General features: G+C 40.6%; 1 protein-coding gene across 1 annotated transcript; it reads left to right on the top strand.

Moving 5' to 3' along the window:
* The first annotated feature begins 14,227 nt into the window (after nucleotides 1-14,227).
* Nucleotides 14,228-18,300, top strand: LOC111609679 (dimethylaniline monooxygenase [N-oxide-forming] 5-like). The gene is made up of 9 exons (XM_023339282.1): nucleotides 14,228-14,419; nucleotides 14,509-14,674; nucleotides 14,755-14,897; nucleotides 14,989-15,188; nucleotides 15,657-15,890; nucleotides 16,021-16,142; nucleotides 17,383-17,455; nucleotides 17,534-17,603; nucleotides 17,682-18,300. The coding sequence occupies exons 1-9, from the start codon at nucleotides 14,294-14,296 to the stop codon at nucleotides 18,039-18,041; spliced, it is 1,494 nt and encodes a 497-aa protein (XP_023195050.1). The 5' UTR covers nucleotides 14,228-14,293; the 3' UTR covers nucleotides 18,042-18,300.
* Nucleotides 18,301-19,015: the final 715 nt, after the last annotated feature.

A 19,015-nucleotide genomic window follows, 5' to 3' on the forward strand; every position in this document is an offset into this window, starting at 1 on the left:
TAAAATTACTTTTCAAAGGGCAGCTTTACCAAGAGTTTCTTTAAAATATAACCATTCTAACAATTATCTTAAACTGTTACATCTGTTTTTGGGGCTGTGGGAGTTCAGTCAGTACTTCTCGCTGTGATTTTTGGTTTGTAAAGCAAAGACTGCCAGTGTTTATGTCAATGGTTTTATGCAGGAGTCTGAAATTTAACAATTCACTATGTTCCTCTAGAAATATAACTATTTTATAATTTTTGACAAAGAGCATGCTTCAGTGGAACTGTGATTCTACTGTGTAAGGAGAAAATTGACAGTTCAATGAAGCCACGTTTACCAAGTGGAGGATCCTGGTTAGAACTGAAAGCCACTTTAAGCTCAATGGTTTGTGTGAAAATGAGTTTATTAACCTTTGAGGGAGGATATTTTCTCCAGTTGTTGTTTGATTCTTTATTTTAAAGAGGCTGAGAATCACCTGTTGGATATTAAACACTTGATTTTATTTATATAGTGTCTAGCTCCAAAATGTTGTGATTAGAAAAGGCTGAACTAAAACTTTCCATGCAGTGGCTCTTTCTGATAAAGGCAACCACCCAGGGCGTTCTCATTCGAGGGCATGGGACAACGCCCCACGACCTTTGTCCTCTACCACCACCCAGGATTAACCTGTGGGGAGTGATTGACCGGAGGCGCCGGTATGGTTGTTCGCCTAGGGCACCTGACTGCCTCCGTTTCCATGTTATCAAATCACTTTCTAAGTTTTGCAACTTTAAAAGTGTGGTTAGACAATTTAATGACTGTCTGTAAACTCAGTGGGTTGTTTAAAAAAATATAGACATCATTTCTATAAATGTAGTTGTATATTGACTGCTGGTTACTTTCTCCCTCTTGTGGTCAAAAGGAAACAAGTGGTTGTTCTCTCCCATCTATTAGCGTGTTGCATGTTTCTTTTTCAACTTTCATAATGTGGATGGAAACAAATACAAAGATTTATTTTTTTGTGACTACATTAATTAAAGGGAGGGAGGATTAATCTCTTGTTGTCGTCATCAACAAACTCAAAGGCTGAATGTGAGAAAGTCTTAAATTAACAGGTGCACAAGACCACATTTTCACATGTCTCAATATTTTCAAATGTATTTATTTGATCCAAATCTTCCTTCCAACACTGATTTGTGGTCTTTAATGACAAAACAGGACCAGCCAAGTCATTAAAGCAACTGAACCTCCTGCACAGACAAATTAAAGCTACACATCATTCAAATGAACAGAATTAAAAATCAGACCACATTCCCTGACTTTTTTCTCTCCCTGTCTTGTTTCTCCTGCAGTTTAATCTGGTCTAGCTGGTCAGGATTCCCTCTGCTGCGAGCATCGCTTCTTCCACCAGAAGGTGGCAGTGATGGGCGCCGGCCCCTGTGGTCTGAGCAGCATTAATGTAATGCTGAAGGCTGGGTGTCAGAAAGAGAAGGAGCTTCTTAAAGAGACAAGGCGTCAAACTGCAAAGTCAAATTTCTTTGTTTCGATACATACAACCACTGGGTGCACCGATTGCAGTTTTCTGGCTGATGGCCAATTACCAATCTTTTAAAAAGCTTAACCTGCCGATTCCGATATTGGCTGATTCCAATTCTATTTTTTGTCTGAAATGCTGTTGAGTTGGCAACAGTGAGGTCACTGTTGATAATTGTAAACGTCCAGACATAAGTCGGTGGGCCGGTCTGTCAGTCAAACCTTTCTTACTGGAGAGCAAATGAGGACAGTGGTTGATTCTTAGGCCTTTGCCAAGCTAGATAAGATCGGTGGATAAGATCGGCTACATATGTAAAAATCGGTCAATCACCGATCTCCCAAAATTAAGGAAATCGGCTGGCCGATAAATGGGTGCACCCCTAGATGGTAAAATGGTTAATTTATTGTGCAATAAAATTGCACTATGTGCCTGGAATCACATAATACCGCTCTTTTAAACTCTGCAGAGCTTTCACCCATAAGGATCCTCAGTTAACTCCATGTTGGAGACTAATTTTCAAAGTAGGAAAGCCTAGAAATATTTTCTCTATTATGACATCTGGTCTATCATCACATCAATACGCATCTGTGGGAAGCAGATATAGCTGCGCATTACTAATAAGTTGTTCATCTTGGTCCTGACATTACACAAAACCATGTCAGTTATGGGCAAATGCACTCTAATTCAATCAATCTCAAACACAACATTTGGTACCTTCTGAGAAAGAAAAGAAGGGGAGACTGACAAAGAAAATAGAGCAGAAGTGGAACATAAAGAGGAAAAACAGAGAAAAAAGTTTTATCTCAAAGTGTGAAGACAGAAAAGAAAGAAAAAGAACACAAAGAGTGAAACCCCTTTTGCCATCTCACACAGAGAAATAAAAATTTGTGTAGTTACCAGGGAGGATGCTTTCATCCTGGTGTTTCTATAGCAACACTTACCATTTTACTGAGAGAAGATATTATTATGCAACGTGTAAGAAAAAAAACACAAAATGCTGAAAACAATTTGATAGGTGTGATGATTACATGTTTGTTGCACTAAAGCAAAAACCCATTAAGAGTAGACAATTTTATTTAAAGAACTAGAAAATTCCTGAAGAAATTTAACCGTGGCCTGCCAAAGTGTGCCCGTCGGTTTGAACCCAGTGTTCGGATGCTAAAAATTAGCATCAATGCTAAGATTAGCTACTGCGCAAGACAGTGATCTGACCTGAGAGAAAAAGATAATGCAAGGTAATATTATTGCACCGCCTATGGCAGTGCACTAGTGGAGGGCAGTGAAGTGCTAATGTTTGTGCTAATGTTAATGTACTGCTTTGCTATGAAAGGCAGCGCACTAACCTAAGAGAGAAAGATGATACAGCCTAAAATTATTGCACCGCCTATGGCGGTGCACTAACCAGAGGGAAGTATTAAGGCTTTTATTTTGAAATTTTAAGTAAGCTTCATTTTAAATGTCCAAACTAATCCCATGAGTAACAGTGATTGGGTTAAATCGTTTCGATAATGCCCAAAAGAGCAATTACCTGATGTAAAAATTGTCAATGCTTTTATTTTGAATTTTTTAGTAAGCTTCATTTTAAATGGCCACACTAATCCCATGTGTAACAATGGTTGGGTAAAATCAGCTATAAAATGCCCAAAACACAAGTAGTTCTAAAGGCCAGCTCATTCCTCCTCTGTAGTAACTGACAGTTCCGCCATGTTGTAGTCCTAACCTTGAGTCATTGTAGTTCTAAAGAGCAGCTCAGCTGTCGCGTGATGAAGCAGACAGGGAGAGACAGAATTATAATAGTTTGAAGTAGTTAGTTTTTCTGAAAGACCTGAGAGGAATATTCAGGCTTTTATTTTGAAATGTTCAGTAAGCTTCATTTTAAATGTCCAAACTAATCCCATGAGTAACCGTGATTGGGTTAAATCAGTTATATAATGCCCGAAAGAGCAATTACCTGATGTAAAAACTGTCAAGGCTTTTATTTGGACATTTTTATTAAGATTAATTTAAAATTGCCACACTAACCCTGTGTGTAGCAATGGTTGGTTAAAATCAGCTATAAAATGCCCAAAACACAAGTAGTTCTAAAGGCAGACTCATTCCTCCTCTGTAGTAACTGACAGTTCTGCCATGTTGTAGTTCTAACCTGCATGTTCTGCCATAGTTAGAACTACAGTGATGCGTTTTTGTAGTCCTAATCAGCTGCACTGCTCTGTCCTGTTCTTTGTTCTGTTGCTATGGTAATGAAGCATGTCTGTCAGACACTCAGGGCTGACAGAATTCTATTTCTTTGAGCCAGCCAGTTTGACTGAAAAAAGCAGTCCTAACAACTCCTTCCCGTTCGCGAACCGTGATACGTACTTGAAAACCGTTTGAAGCATCTGAGAGGGCTATTTGTCGTCTCCGATAGTACCACGATTCATATTCTCTACCTCACTCGCAGTAATAACAGCGATGAGAGAAAGATGGTGTGCGCTGAGCTCAGAAATTGGAAGTCAATCTGTGACTATCCTCAGAGGGATATTGAGGCTTTTATCTTGAAATTTTCAGTAAGCTTCATATAGAATTGTTGTTTGGGTTAAATGAGTTATTTACTGGCAAAACAGCCAGTAGTTCTAAATGGCAGCTCTTAATTGCTTTTAATTGAGTGTTAGAACTAGAGATATGGCGTTTTTGTAGTCCTATCTATTAGCATTAGGTTAAAGGCTAAAGCTAATAGATAGGCACTATCTGCGCAAGCCAGTGCCTTAACCTGAAATAACAAGATAATGCAGGCTAATATTAGGCCCCAATAAAGAGACGTTCTATTGGGTGTGGAACAATAGGTGCCTGCCATGCAATGCATGGAGGCAGTGACTGACTTGCTTTGCAAGTCAGTGTTTTCAAGAAGGTTAGGGATGCAAATTTTCTAACCTTGAAATGTTGAAGATTTTAGAAATTTGGAATGAAGATGATGTCATGGAAAAGAGAACTTCCAACTACAAACACTTGTTTGGATTCTTGTTGGAAAGAAAGAAAATGGTTAAAATACCAGTGGAAACCATTTAAAAAAAAATAGTACTTAACAGTTGATTTCTTTTTACATAAAATCATGGTAAGTCTGGCTATTTTTAGACCAGGGGTCACCAACCTTTTTGAGACTGGGGGCTACTTCACAGGTTCAGAGTAACACGAAGGGCTACTTGTTTGATACAGACATAAATTTTCTTTACAACAAAAATTCATTTAAGTAAATATGATTACATGCTGCCTGAGCATATTAATGTTAGGGACTATGCACAATAGTTATCAGTAAGGACAGCTATGGTTAATTGCTATATTGTGGTCAGACGTTTTTAGTTCAGAGTTTTAAGTTGGTGAGGTGGGGAACGCCGAAGCCTAAATCTTATAAGTCAATTTTCTTTTTCTGTGAGCTAAAAATGATGACTGGAGTTTGAACCACTCATCATTTGAACCTCAGGTTCTGCTTGAGCTTTTTACAGTGCGCGGTTCTGGCGGGTTGTCGGTTTATTAGCTTTTTTGTGATTTTGCGAACTGAACAGCTGACGGGTCACCTGCGGGCTGACACAAGCAGATGTCGAAAAAAAATGTCTGACAGATTGGAAGGTACAAAACTATCACTGCACCTGACCTGCAGGAGCACAACCACCTCTCCAACGCGCAAAAATCGGCACAAAACTAAACCACTAAAGCAGTGCACCCTTTTTTTTTTGTTTTTTACACAAACGATGCTAAATAATAAAGACATTGAAGCGAAGCAGTGAGATCCACGGAAAGAGGAGGATTGGTGGGATCTTAGAACTACGGGAGGTTCAAACTCCACTCATCATTTTTAGCTCACAGAAAAAGCAAACTGACCAATAAGATTTAGGCTTTGGGTGCCATTTGACCCCCACAGACTCACACTGATGTGCGCTACATACACTGCTCAAAAAAATAGAGGGAACACTTAAACAACACAATATAACTCCAAGTAAATCAAACTTCTGTGAAATCAAACTGTCCACTTAGGAAGCAACACTGATTGACAATCAATTTCACCTGCTATTGTGCAAATGGAATAGACAACAGGTGGAAATTATTGGCAATTAGCAAGACACACTCAATAAAGGAGTGGTTCTGCAGTTGGGACCACAGACCACTTCTCAGTACCTATGCTGTCTGGCTGATGTTTTGGTCAGTTTTGAATGTTGGTGGTGCTTTCACACTCGTGGTAGCATGAGACTGACTCCACAACCCACACAAGTGGCTCAGGTAGTGCAGTTCATCCAGGATGGCACATCAATGCGAGCTGTGGCAAGAAGGTTTGCTGTGTCTGTCAGGTAGTGTCCAGAGGCTGGAGTCGCTACCAGGAGACAGGCCAGTACACCAGGAGACGTGGAGGAGGCTGTAGGAGGGCAACAACCCAGCAGCAGGACCACTACCTCCGCCTTTGTGCAAGAAGGAACAGGAGGAGCACTGCCAGAGCCCTGCAAAATGACCTCCAGCAGGCCACAAATGTGCATGTGTCTGCACAAACGGTTAGAAACCGACTCCATGAGGATGGTATGAGGGCCTGACGTCCACAGATGGGGGTTGTGCTCACAGCCCAACACCGTGCAGGACGTTTGGCATTTGCCAGAGAACACCAGGATTGGCAAATTCGCCACTGGCGCCTTGTGCTCTTCACAGATGAAAGCAGGTTCACACTGAGCACATGTGACAGAGTCTGGAGACGCCGTGGAGAGCGGTCTGCTGCCTGCAACATCCTTCAGCATGACCGGTTTGGCAGTGGGTCAGTAATGGTGTGGGGTGGCATTTCTTTGGAGGGCCGCACAGCCCTCCATGTGCTCGCCAGAGGTAGCCTGACTGCCATTAGGTACCGAGATGAGATCCTCAGACCCCTTGTGAGACCATATGCTGGTGCGGTTGGCCCTGGGTTCCTCCTAATGCAGGACAATGCTAGACCTCATGTGGCTGGAGTGTGTCAGCAGTTCCTGCAAGATGAAGGCATTGAACCTATGGACTGGCCAGCCCGTTCCCCAGACCTGAATCCGATTGAGCACATCTGGGACATCATGTCTCGCTCCATCCACCAACGTCACGTTGCACCACAGACTGTCCAGGAGTTGGCGGATGCTTTAGTCCAGGTCTGGGAGGAGATCCCTCAGGAGACCATCCGCCACCTCATCAGGAGCATGCCCAGGCGTTGTAGGGAGGTCATACAGGCACGTGGAGGCCACACACAATACTGAGCCTCATTTTGACTTGTTTTAAGGACATTACATTAAAGTTGGATCAGCGTGTAGTGTTATTTCACTTTAATTTTAATTTTGTGGCTCCAAATCCAGGCCTCCATTGGTTAATAAATTTGATTTCCATTGATGATTTTTGTGTGATTTTGTTGTCAGCACATTCAACTTTGTACAGAACAAAGTATTCAATGAGAATATTTCTTTCATTCAGATCTAGGATGTGTTATTTGAGTGTTCCCTTTATTTTTTTGAGCAGTGTATAAGATGTTTTGGCACAAAAGTACTTTTTCTTCTCCATAATTTTGTTAATAGTAAACAGGGTTGGATAATAGAAATACAATAACTTTTCTTTTTTTAATTTAAAGGAAAATCTCTCAGTGCATCCAGCTGTACAGCTGCTGCTGCAACAATCCAAACTCTCAGTCACTTGTGGGCAATTTAGAATCACACAGAAAAGCTCCAAAAGGGAATCAAACTCAAAACTCTGAACTAAGAACTTCTGATCACATAATAGCAATTAGCCATAGCTGCCATGGTAAATTATTACTGATAACTACTATCAGTAGTCCCTAACATTAACATGATCAGGCAGCATGTAATCATATATAAATATATATGATTACAACACAATGTTTATAGTTTTCAAATGTTTTATGATTACCAGTCTCTAAAAGGTTGGTGACCCCTGATCCCCTGATCTAAGGAATCTGGGTGAATGGGAAAGACAACGGTATGCTTTAAACTTCTACTTTAATAATTCTGTATTTTCCACTTTTCCTTCTCTAATGTCTCCTCCCACTTAGTTAATTAAGAAAACAGAGAAATAAATATATGGTAAACTGCTCTAATATTCCCTAAGTAAACATGCTCTGATCTGCATCCAGAAGAGCTTAGAAAGTTCTCAATTAACTATTGTTCTATTGTCTTTTCTGCAAAGAAAATATCATAAAGCATAACTTATTTTAAATACTTCATGTAAATAGATGCACATTTAATATGCATGTCTTAAAAGTCTTAACTGTGACATTTGTAAAGCATTTCTTGAGGAAACAATGATAGTTCCCCTCTCTGCTTTCGCTAACCCCAAACATCCTGGTACCAGCAACCCCCCAAGCTCCCCTCTCTGCTGTCGCTATCCCCAAACATCCTGGTACCAGCAACCCCCCAAGCTCCCCTCTCTGCTGTCGCTATCCCCAAACATCCTGGTACCAGCAACCCCCCAAGCTCCCCTCTCTGCTTTCGCTAACCCCAAACATCCTGGTACCAGCAACCCCCCAAGCTCCCCTCTCTGCTGTCGCTATCCCCAAACATCTTGGTACCAGCAACCCCCCAAGCTCCCCTCTCTGCTGTCGCTATCCCCAAACATCCTGGTACCAGCAACCCCCCAAGCTCCCCTCTCTGCTGTCGCTAACCCCAAACATCCTGGTACCAGCAACCCCCCAAGATCCCCTCTCTGCTGGCGCTATCCCCAAACATCCTGGTACCAGCAACCCCCCAAGCTACCCTCTCTGCTGTCGCTATCCCCAAACATCCTGGTACCAGCAACCCCCCAAGCTCCCTTCTCTGCTGTCGCTATCCCCAAACATCCTGGTACCAGCAACCCCCCAAGCTCCCCTCTCTGCTGGCGCTATCCCCAAACATCCTGGTACCAGCAACCCCCCAAGCTCCCCTCTCTGCTGTCGCTATCCCCAAACATCCTGGTACCAGCAACCCCCCAAGCTCCCCTCTCTGCTGTCGCTATCCCCAAACATCCTGGTACCAGCAACCCCCCAAGCTCCCCTCTCTGCTGGCGCTATCCCCAAACATCCTGGTACCAGCAACCCCCCAAGCTCCCCACTCTGCTGGCGCTATCCCCAAACATCCTGGTACCAGCAACCCCCCAAGCTCCCCTCTCTGCTGTCGCTATCCCCAAACATCTTGGTACCAGCAACCCCCCAAGCTCCCCTCTCTACTGTTGCTAACCCCATACTTACTTCCAGTGACCTGAAATTTTTGTCAGTAATTAAAAAATCCAGGGTGGCACCCAGTTCCTCAGCGTTCCCGAATTATATATGTCAACAAAAACACGCCCAACTCTCTGGAATATATTCGGTTTTGGTGTTTCTTCCTCCTGGGGTTGATCAATTTGTGGCTCAATCTTGTTTTTTTCCACCCTGGATTCCATTCTGTCTATCTTGATTTTTAAAGACACGATCTGCTTATTCAATTCCTCGTTCTCCCTAGTAACCCAGAGCAGTCTTTCAGTCTTTTCTTTTAAAGCATTTTCCGCATCAATTTTTGCCGTGGCCCGCTTCCGTTCTAGTTTTAATTTCAATTGTTGCATGTTGCAATAATCATTTTGCATTCCTTTAATTGTTGTCCTCGCTTCCTCCAATTCCAAATTAATTTTAACAATTTGTTTTTTATAAAACTGATTCGAACGTATGAGTAGGTTATTTTCTGCATGCCAATTTGCTGGGTCATCAGTCCTGTTCAGTCTCTCCAGTTTCCTCTTCAGAAGCTGTTCTATTTTCTGAAGCTGTTCATTTTCCCTGTTCAGCTTCACCTGGTTCTCTGAGAGACTCTCTAACTTTCTTAATATGAAATCTTTCTCCGCCATTGTTTCTTTCTCGTTCGAACCTTAAACTGCAAATGAATTTCTCTGTGGAATCTGGGAATACAAAGACAGTCACCAGTGATGTCACAAACAGGATGTGTGACATCACAGTTTGACATCATAGCCACAAGAAGTCTGTTGGGTGTGGGGGAAAAGGGGGATGTTTTTTAAAAAAAAAAAACTTTATTAACACTGTATGACGACAGAGAGAAACATTTGTTCTGCCTCAAGAATAAACAAATACAGATAAACATGTTCAAGAAAAAGAAAACGCTAAAGGGCTTCGGTTCCCAACTGTACATTCAAAGCAATACAGATTTCAATTGTTTTAATATCTATTTTTTGTCTTTGATAGTCGGGATATAAAACTTAACTTCATGGTAAAATGCAGCAAGGCATGGCTTCCCCTACCTGGAACAGTGAATATGATATTTAGCTAGTGACAATAAAGGATTTATCAGAAACTCTGAATTGTTGAGCTTCTAGTGAGGCCAAGTAAGAATCTTCCCATAACAGCATAAATTGTGCTTCTATGTTGTTGTGGATAAAGTCACATGTATTGCTAACTAAGGCTAGGCGCCTGACTACAAATATGGTAATAGGCAGTCAGAAAGGTTCGGCTGAGGAGCCCGAGTGTGAATAAAACACCAAGAGACAGGTAGTAAGTTTAAGTTATTGTATTCAAGCTTACAGTTTTGCATAAATGTATGGACTAGTTCGGCAAACATCAAAGAAGCTCATAAACCGACGACCCACCAGAACCGCACACGGTAAAAAGCTCTGCCGGGATCCAAACAACCGCTCTTAGAACTACGGGAGGTTCAAACTCCTGTCATTCATTTTTATGTCGTGTCTCCCAGTCCTCCCTCATCGCCCCCTGGTGGTCCCAGTGCTCCCTTGTCCCTTCTCAAGTCAGTCACTGCTCTCCTTATGCATTGCTATGGGCAGGCCCCAATTATCTTGAGACATTTTATTTAAATTGAATGGAAACAAAAATCAAAGAAGGCAAAACGTATATATGTATCACCACATGCTTTTTGAGGAATTAGGAAGCAGAAAAAAGCTTCTGATCCCAGCAAACAAAGAGGGCTGAGACTTCAGAGAGGACCAGCAGCAAGTTCTATACCTATACCAACTTATACCAAGTTGTATTACCTATGCTGAAAAGTTTTCTAAAAAAAGACACACAGATGCAGACTATTCAGGCCATAACTTCTTCTGTTTGACAGTTTTTTTTTCCATAGTGTTTCACAGTTGTTGCTTTAAGTTTTATCGTGACTCTGCTTCTTGTCTTCTACATAATAAAGAGATAAATACATGAATAAGCAAATTAATAAAATTTGCATCACTTCACTAAGAGAGCAATAATGTTAACGTACAATGTTTTTTGTGAGCCATATGAGCCAAGAGCTGCCTGCTTTTTCCTATCTTTTACTCATGTTGGTTTATCTGACGCCCCATTAAAGGTAGATTCAAATGTGAAGTTAAAAATTTTCTGAAACATCAACTTCCGTCAAATCTATATGTAGGCTATTTCTCATTTGCAATACATCCTGTTACATACTTTGCACGTGCCTTAGAATGAATGATGTACAATTGACAGTGTGATGCCATCATTTTTTTTTCTTATGACATACTTAATCGTTGCTTGACCAATTAAATTTGAGCCAGCTGGCATTACAAACTAACTTAATTGTAATACAACTGGGATTGAATTGGAATGTATGTAACCTGTCTTTACAGCTAGATTGATTTGAAAAATTTGTTTCTATATGAAATAGAAATGTTTGTTTTGATATGTCTTGTTGTAAACCAGCTCTGTATAAATAAACTCAGTAAATTGACTACGAAACGTTGCCGTTTTAGGAAAGCAGACCGATGCAAAAAGGTTTATCCAAAACTTGAGGTCATCCATCATCGACGGCCTGCTTGTGTGCATCCATGCAGGCAAAATCACACTTGCAGCTCTTTAACTAACTGTGTCATGTACATGCGTGATTTGTTCACTCTGTTTTTTACTTTTCATATAAGCCAAACATGATTTATCATTCTGTTTAGCTGTGACACATTCCTGGAGGCTGGGCATTGGCTGAGCTACTGCTGCCAACAACTTAACATTCTCTCTTGATAGATGATGAAGTTGATCTTAGTTCTCTCCTAGACAAAATCACTAGCTGAGCTTTTGTTGTGACTAACTTTATGTGTTCTCTTTCATCCTACTGCCATTAAAACTGGCTTAGAGCTTACCTGTTAATGTTTCTCTTCAAATGAAGATGCTAAAGGAGCTACTAATGCCATTAACTTCTTCCTTTTCAATAACATAGAAAGTATTCCTGGATCAGGGATTCTGTATTTTTATGCATGTGCTACGTACTTTGAATTGAACCAGGTTCTGTTGGAGGTTTCTTCCTGAAAGAGGGGAGTTTTTCCTCTCCACTGTCACTACATGCATGCTCAGTTTGTATGAGGGATTGCTGTAAGGTAAAAAACAACAGAAGCAATTTTCCATTGTACATTATCATCCAGGAGTGAATATTGCAAGTCAATGACTCAGTGCAATCTGCTCGGGTTTTTTTAGATAGAAGTTTATTTTTTTAACTATGTTGAATAATTAACTGAATTGTTTGATAACCAAAATCAATTGAAATGAGAATGATTGGATTGAATTGATTTTTTTTTTTTGTTAAATACTTTGAGATGGCATTTGCAAATGGCGCAAATTATATTAACTGAGTTGAACCTGAATTTCTCAGGTAACATAATTAACATAAACATTGCAGCATTGCCACATGCTGTGTGCAGTGGGGCCTTAAAGGCTAAAGGTAAAGAACTGGAATACCTCACTAACCATATTAATAGTAACGACTGGAGCTATGATTTAGATGTTATTGCTATGCAGTCACAGTCCAAGCAAGGATCCTTTGCAAACAATGTTACTTTCATGATGCCCTTCAGAGAATAAAATAGATTGAGCTTGATGTGAAAAAGAACATGGAAACAAAAGAGTGCAGCTCCGCTACAGAAACCATTTAGGACAATATACAATTTGTGTTATGACGACCACATATATCATGTGTTAAACAAGATCACTGCCTGTGCTGTCCCAATCCTCTTTTTCTCTTTTTGACTTTGACCATGTTGATTTTTCCTTCTGGTTCACTTTTTGATGCTCAGGCCTGTTTTCCTGTCTCTGTCTTCCTCCCTCTCTCGTCTCAAGTGTGTTCAAACCTGTTGCGATGGTAACTGACCTGCTACAAGAATGCTGCTCTGTGATTAATGTGTCCTTTCATTTTTTTTTTTATTATACTGTATCATATGTATCTACTGTATATAGTTGGTGATTTAACAAAAACAAAATAACAAAAGCAACTTCTTTCAATTACTTTATGTGTATCATGCAGTATTTATAATATTAACATTATTATTATTACTATTAGTAGTAATATGTTATGTAGTATCTGGTTGCAAATTATTGGCGCTAAAATACTACATAGAAAGACACAACAAGGTTAGGACTTGCATGCACAAGGCATTATGCCAGAGGATGGGTGTAAGTACAATTGACAAGTGGTATGAGCACAGGACTGAGAAAGAAGATAGAATAGAATAGATAGCATTTATTGTCATTGAACAGAATTCAACGAAATTTCCATTGCAGCTCCCGTGCAAAAGGTCAAATATATACAGTATAAATAAGCAAACACACAATAATAATAATAACAATATATACAACTAAATTAACTAAAGGCACTCAACCATCCAAAGAAGTAGCAGCAGGTCCAATTATGGCAAAGTACAGATAATGTGACAGTGCAAAGTGCAGAACAGTGTGGTTGACAATGAGGATTATATTGTAATGTGGAGCGATACCCGCTCTAAAAATCATACCTGTGCCATTTCTACAAAGCAGCCAGACCTTATGCTGTAAGAATAACAAAATATGTAATTTGCTTGATGTGTTTATCCCAGATGACAATAACATCTTAAAGAAAATGGCAGAGAAAATAACAGGCTAGAATCTTGAGATAGAAGTCAATTGCATGTGGAACAAAAAAAACCTGAGTTAGGCCACTTGTAATTGAAGCGTTAGAAACAATTAAAAGATTGCAAGAGCAACTGGAAAACCTCCCATGCAGAGTAGGTGCCAAAGAAATGTGCTGGTAGGGAGCTCTCGCATACTTCAACGGGTACTTGGCTGAACACCTGTCTGAGACTAAACCTGAGGGACCTTTTTGGCCTGGTGAATAAACCTGAAATAAGGGAAGAATGTTGAGAAAATAAAAATGATAAGAACAAATGCTAAATGCAACATTAAAAAGTAAATTGGCCCATTTACAGCTACAATGTCTGAGAGTCCAATAGAAATGTTAAATCAGCTTTCACCATAAATGTTTCCTGCAGATTTTAGATTGTGAATCAGAGCATCTTTCCTTGCAGTAGGTTCCTGGAATGCCTCATCCTGCACATTGCCATGTACATGCTCAAGCACATATTTTCACAGGCCATCAGGCTGGCAGCAAAACAATACCCCTGGAGAAATGTGGAAGTCTCTGCCTTGTTCAAGGGCACTTCAGAATTGGGTTTAGGTTGATGTGTAGTGTTAGTTTTTGACTTGATTTTGGTCTTGTCTTACCACAGGACCTTCTTTCACACAAATGGATGGTTAAATTGATTCTGAAGGCAGTCAGCTGCACTGAGTTTGATCTAAACGGTTCACTTTAAAGGGAGTTAAATATAAATGCAACCATCTTATTTACATAGACAAAAACATTGAACTCAATGTATCACTTTTTTCTTCCACTTCAGAATCATGCAATCTTTTGTGTTTGTAAGTGCCCAAGGCACAGTAATGGTCTTCTTTAACAGCTCCCGTCTTTATTTTATTTTTATTTTTTTCTGCGCCTGCAGGAGTCTCCAGAACCAGATCGATCCAGCATCTACCGCTCTCTGGTGGTGAATACCTCCAAAGAGATGATGTGCTTCAGCGATTTCCCCATGCCTGACGACTATCCCAACTACATGCACAACTCCCAGCTGCTGCAGTACTTCAGGCTCTACGCTGCGCATTTTCACCTGCTCCAACACATTCGCTTTCAGGTCCGTCCTGTTTTGTTGTGGCCATTTTTTTTAATATGAAAAGGTAATTGATCTCTACATTAAGGCTTGCGTTTCTGCACACGTTTCAGACCACTGTGAGGAGTGTTACACAAAGGCCAGACTTCTCAGTGTCTGGTCAGTGGGACGTAGTGACCATGAACAAAAATAACGAGGAAGAAATACACATCTTTGATGCAGTTCTGATGTGTTCAGGACACTACACCCATCCGGTCTTACCCCTGTCAGATTTTCTAGGTATTAAGATTACTTCAGTAAATTTAAACTATCATAAAAGCCTTTGCCTTTGAGCTGTTTTGCCATATGTTTTTCTCCAGGACACGAAACATTCCTCGGTAGGCTTCTTCACAGCAGGGAATATAGAGACGCAGATTCCTTCAGGGGTGAAAGGGTGGTGGTTGTTGGCTTTGGGAACTCCGGAGGGGATGTTGCGGTAGAGATTAGCAGATCTGCAGAAAAGGTGAGAACAGGACAGACACAGGAGAACTGCCACGTTGTTTGAGAATCGAAGAGAGACGACAACAACATCTAATATTCTCCACCCTCTTCAGACCTTTCTCAGTGTTCGGGACGGGTTCTGGGTGATGAGCAGAATGGCCCATAGGGGCCTGCCCGTGGATATGACATTGATCTCCAGGTTCAACATCCTCCTGCTGCAGCTGCTCCCCAAGACTTTAATCAACTGGGCAGCAGAGAGAGCACTGAACCAGAAATATGACCATGAACTCTACGGTCTGAAGCCCAGACACAGGTATCACTGTTTGAATCAACCGACTAGTTTTGACTATTGCTCAAAAACAACAGGAGCTGAATTCAACGCAGACAAATTAGCGTAGCACGCAACAAAAATTTTATACCAGGCGGACCTCTCTAAGTTCAGTGTTGAAGACCACTCTGGCACTAACGCTGCAACCGACGAGGTCAATCATTCAGAACCAGACTGCTGGGCAATGTGGGCGCTGCACCAGATTTTCCGGTCAATAGGTGAAAAGGCATCTCAAACGTCCCTCACAGTATAGTGTATAAGTTCAGCTGAAAAATAATCAAGAGAAAGGTCCAAAAAATACTTATACACAATATTAAACAAGGTCAAGCACCAGACATGAAATCTAGGAAAGAAAAAACTACAGAAACAACAAAATAAAAATTTAGAGGCGCTATTGCACAGCAGCCTGCAAATAAATGTCAATAAACATCTCTTTTGCAATTTATTACACAGACTTCTGGACAAAAGGCCTCTGGTCAATGATGATCTTCCTGGTCGAATTCTTCAGGGAGCCCTTGTCATAAAGCCCAACATACGAGCTTTCAAGGATTCAGGAGTTACATTCGAAGACGGGACAGTTGAAGACAACATTGACTCTGTGGTCTTTTGTACAGGATATAAAGGAATCTTCCCGTTCTTGCCCTCTGCTCTGTCTGAAGGGCCACACAGTGAGCTGACGCTATACAAGTACGTCAATGCAGAGAAAGGTTCACTGTTTAAGGGGGACAGACAAGATACATCACAGAACATGATGTAAAGCGTGTGCTTTATATTATGAAAGATTACTTAATTTATTTACTTTTTTGTCATAATTCAGAAGAGTGTTTCCTCCGTCTCTTCAACAACCCACGCTGGCCGTCATGGGTTTTTTCCAAGTGAGGGGACCAATCATGCCGATTGTGGAGATGCAGGTCCGCTGGGCTGTGAAGGTGTTTTCAGGTAGACACAATATGTACACACACAGTGACTTACTAAAGTATTCATAGCCCTTTTGACACGATAAACCCACAAACGTCAATATATTTTAAAATAATTGTGTGTGACAGACCCACAAAAGGTAATTCCTAATTGTAAAATTGTTTTTCAGAATTAAAAAAAATTAAAATCTGAAAATGTGTCATACGTTTCCTCCGCATGCATGTGTGGATTCTCCCTCCGACTTCTTTCCTTCAGTCCAAAAAAAAAAAAAAGACAATTTGAAATTGTCCATTGGTATGAATATATGTGCTTTCTGGCTCTCTGTTGCTTGTGATGGACTGACAATGGACAGATTGGCAACACAGTAGACACATGTAATGGAAAACACTTGTGTGTGATAGAGAGCTAACACTGCGCTCTCCCATAACTCCCAACATGAATCATGTTAATGGTATGATGGGATACCTTTTACCCAACAGAATCATACAGACTGGTCAGAGTTAATGGGAGCTCAATACGGGGAAGAAAACCTGTGGTAACACTTTATTTGACGGGTTGTGAATAATTAAACTTTAGCTTTAATAACATAAAGCTACATAATTTTTAAAGTTTAATCAGTAATACTTTTATAACAAATTTATGTCAGATCAAGATTTCTTGGTTAATGTCAAGTTGTCGTAACGAAGACATTTTGAATAATGTCAACTTTGTATTAAAAGTGTCATGATTTACCGAATGACACTTTATGACAACAGTTATAAATATTCATGAAGACTTACTCCTGTTCATGACAGGTGTTATGTCATGTTTATGACAGTCTTATTCACAACCCGTCAAATAAAGTGTTACCAAACCTGTCAGAAAGTGCAAATGACTTGAGACCGGGGCGAAGGTTCACCTTTCAACACCTCAGAGACCTCAGATACAGCCACAGCTGCAGCCGAGGGCTTTGATCAAATTCCGATCATGTTAGAATGGTGTAGTCAAAGCCCAGAGATGAATGCAACTGATAAATTCTGGCAGCACTTTTTGTGTCCCCAAATGTTTTCCACCAAATCCATTCTCAGGTTGAGTTAATTTGTAAAGAGTTCAAAACGTCTTTTATATTATTGATCTATCAAATAGAATTCCAATAAAAAATCCTTCATTTAAGTTTGTGGTTTTCAGAAGAAATCTAAAAAAGTTCAAGCGTTATGTATATCATTGCAAAACACTGTAAATTAATTTTGGGATGAAGAAGATGATACGTTTAATGTTTCAGGTTTGACTCGTCTCCCATCGACGCAGAAAATGCTTGAAGTCATTGAGACTGAAAGGAGGTTAAACTTGCCCAGGTAGCCATCATTCTCACACTCAAAGTTGATTTTTACGCCAAAATAAGTTGGCTGACATTCCTTCTTATGGTTTTTAAGCTTCCCTAACCCTCAACAAGCTGTTCTCCAAGTTGATTTCATCCAGTACTTGGATTTCATGGCCGAGGAGGTGAGTAGGTCCTAACACTCTGTTGTTTACAGCATCTAAGACACAGACAACCAAATAATAATAAGCTTTTCCTCACAGATTGGTGTTAAACCACATCTTTGGAGACTGCTCCTAACAGACCCAGTCCTCTGGGCAAAGATCTTCTTTGGTCCCTGCACTCCTTACCAGTATCGCCTCACTGGGCCTGGACAGTGGGCAGGAGCCAGACAAGCCATCCTCACACAGTGGGAGCGGGTTGCTAAGCCTTTCAGAAGCAGAGCGCTACCAGAGCCAGAGGTCCGGAGGTCTTTCCCGTGTTCTCCCTGGCTAACGGCATGTGCAGGAACTATGGTCATGGCTTTGCTTTTGTCACATAAGATTGTCCCGTTAGTCCAACGTGCCACCCAGATGCTGAGCAGGAGTAAGAGTTTTCTGGGTGATTTGTGGTTCACTGACTAACCTCAAAGACTTGAAATAATCGTCACTTAGAAGAACTGATGTAGAGTCGGCTGGATCAAAGCGACTTCACAGGGAATCAGAGGTAATCTGGACCTGAGTTGTCTTGCTTTGTGTTTCTTTACTGAGAATATACAAATAGAGTATACTCATCTTTTCGCCAGACTCGCTCTTCATCGCCATCAGTAAAACTCGCACATTCTCAGCTCAGCTTACGTTTGCCTTTCTGCAAATCCAGTTTAACCACTTACCTTTCTTGTCCACTGTGGACCCAGAACAGTTTTCCCCTTGATAGTCTTCTTTTCAGAAATAATTTTTTCACATGCTGCCTGCTCCAGAGTCCAGTTGTGAAAACATGACAGACACTCTTAAGTCTGTTAGAATGATCAAAATCTTAATCGACTAATCCTCACTTTTGTTGGCATCATTTCAAGGATTGGTCAGGACAAAATAAGAGAGTCTTCATCAGCGCAGACAGAACAACTGCATAGTGTAGCATGAGATTAATATTACCTCAACATTTAAATTGCATTTGCATGAATACTGTAACAATGTTGCTATCTGGGCTTTCCATTTGTGATGCTGCACATTGTCTTGACGTGTCAAAGAAATCATTTACGGTCATTCTCGGCTAGAAAATTATATATGCTACGAAGAGGCAATGTTGGACAATTAATAACTTAAAGCAACAAATCTTCATAAGCAATGGAAATTTAAGACAAATATGTATCACTTTCACAAGGGTGTGATTTTCTTTGTCTTGCCCTTTCTTTTAGTTTGACATAACACATGTGTCAAACTCGAGGCCCGGGGGCCAAATCTGGCCCGCCGTAGCTTTTAATGTGGCTCTTTAAATTCCAAATTGCATCAATAACTTCTTCCAGTTTTTCACAAATCTGCAAAATTGACACAAAATTAAGAAATCTCCACATTTCTTTTTCTAATTTTACTGTAGATTTTCTCAAAATTGGTCAGAC

Source organism: Xiphophorus maculatus, chromosome 9 (assembly GCF_002775205.1).
Source record: "Xiphophorus maculatus strain JP 163 A chromosome 9, X_maculatus-5.0-male, whole genome shotgun sequence".
NCBI classification, from domain to species: domain Eukaryota; kingdom Metazoa; phylum Chordata; class Actinopteri; order Cyprinodontiformes; family Poeciliidae; genus Xiphophorus; species Xiphophorus maculatus.

Bases quoted from the DNA above. Each gene is read 5' to 3' on its own strand.
- LOC111609679 (XM_023339282.1), top strand. From the start codon at position 14,294: ATGATGTGCTTCAGCGATTTCCCCATGCCTGACGACTATCCCAACTAC. The intron at 14,898-14,988 runs GTGAGAACAGGA...CACCCTCTTCAG, and splicing joins TTAGCAGATCTGCAGAAAAG to ACCTTTCTCAGTGTTCGGGA. The intron at 15,891-16,020 runs GTACGTCAATGC...GTCATAATTCAG, and splicing joins AGTGAGCTGACGCTATACAA to AAGAGTGTTTCCTCCGTCTC.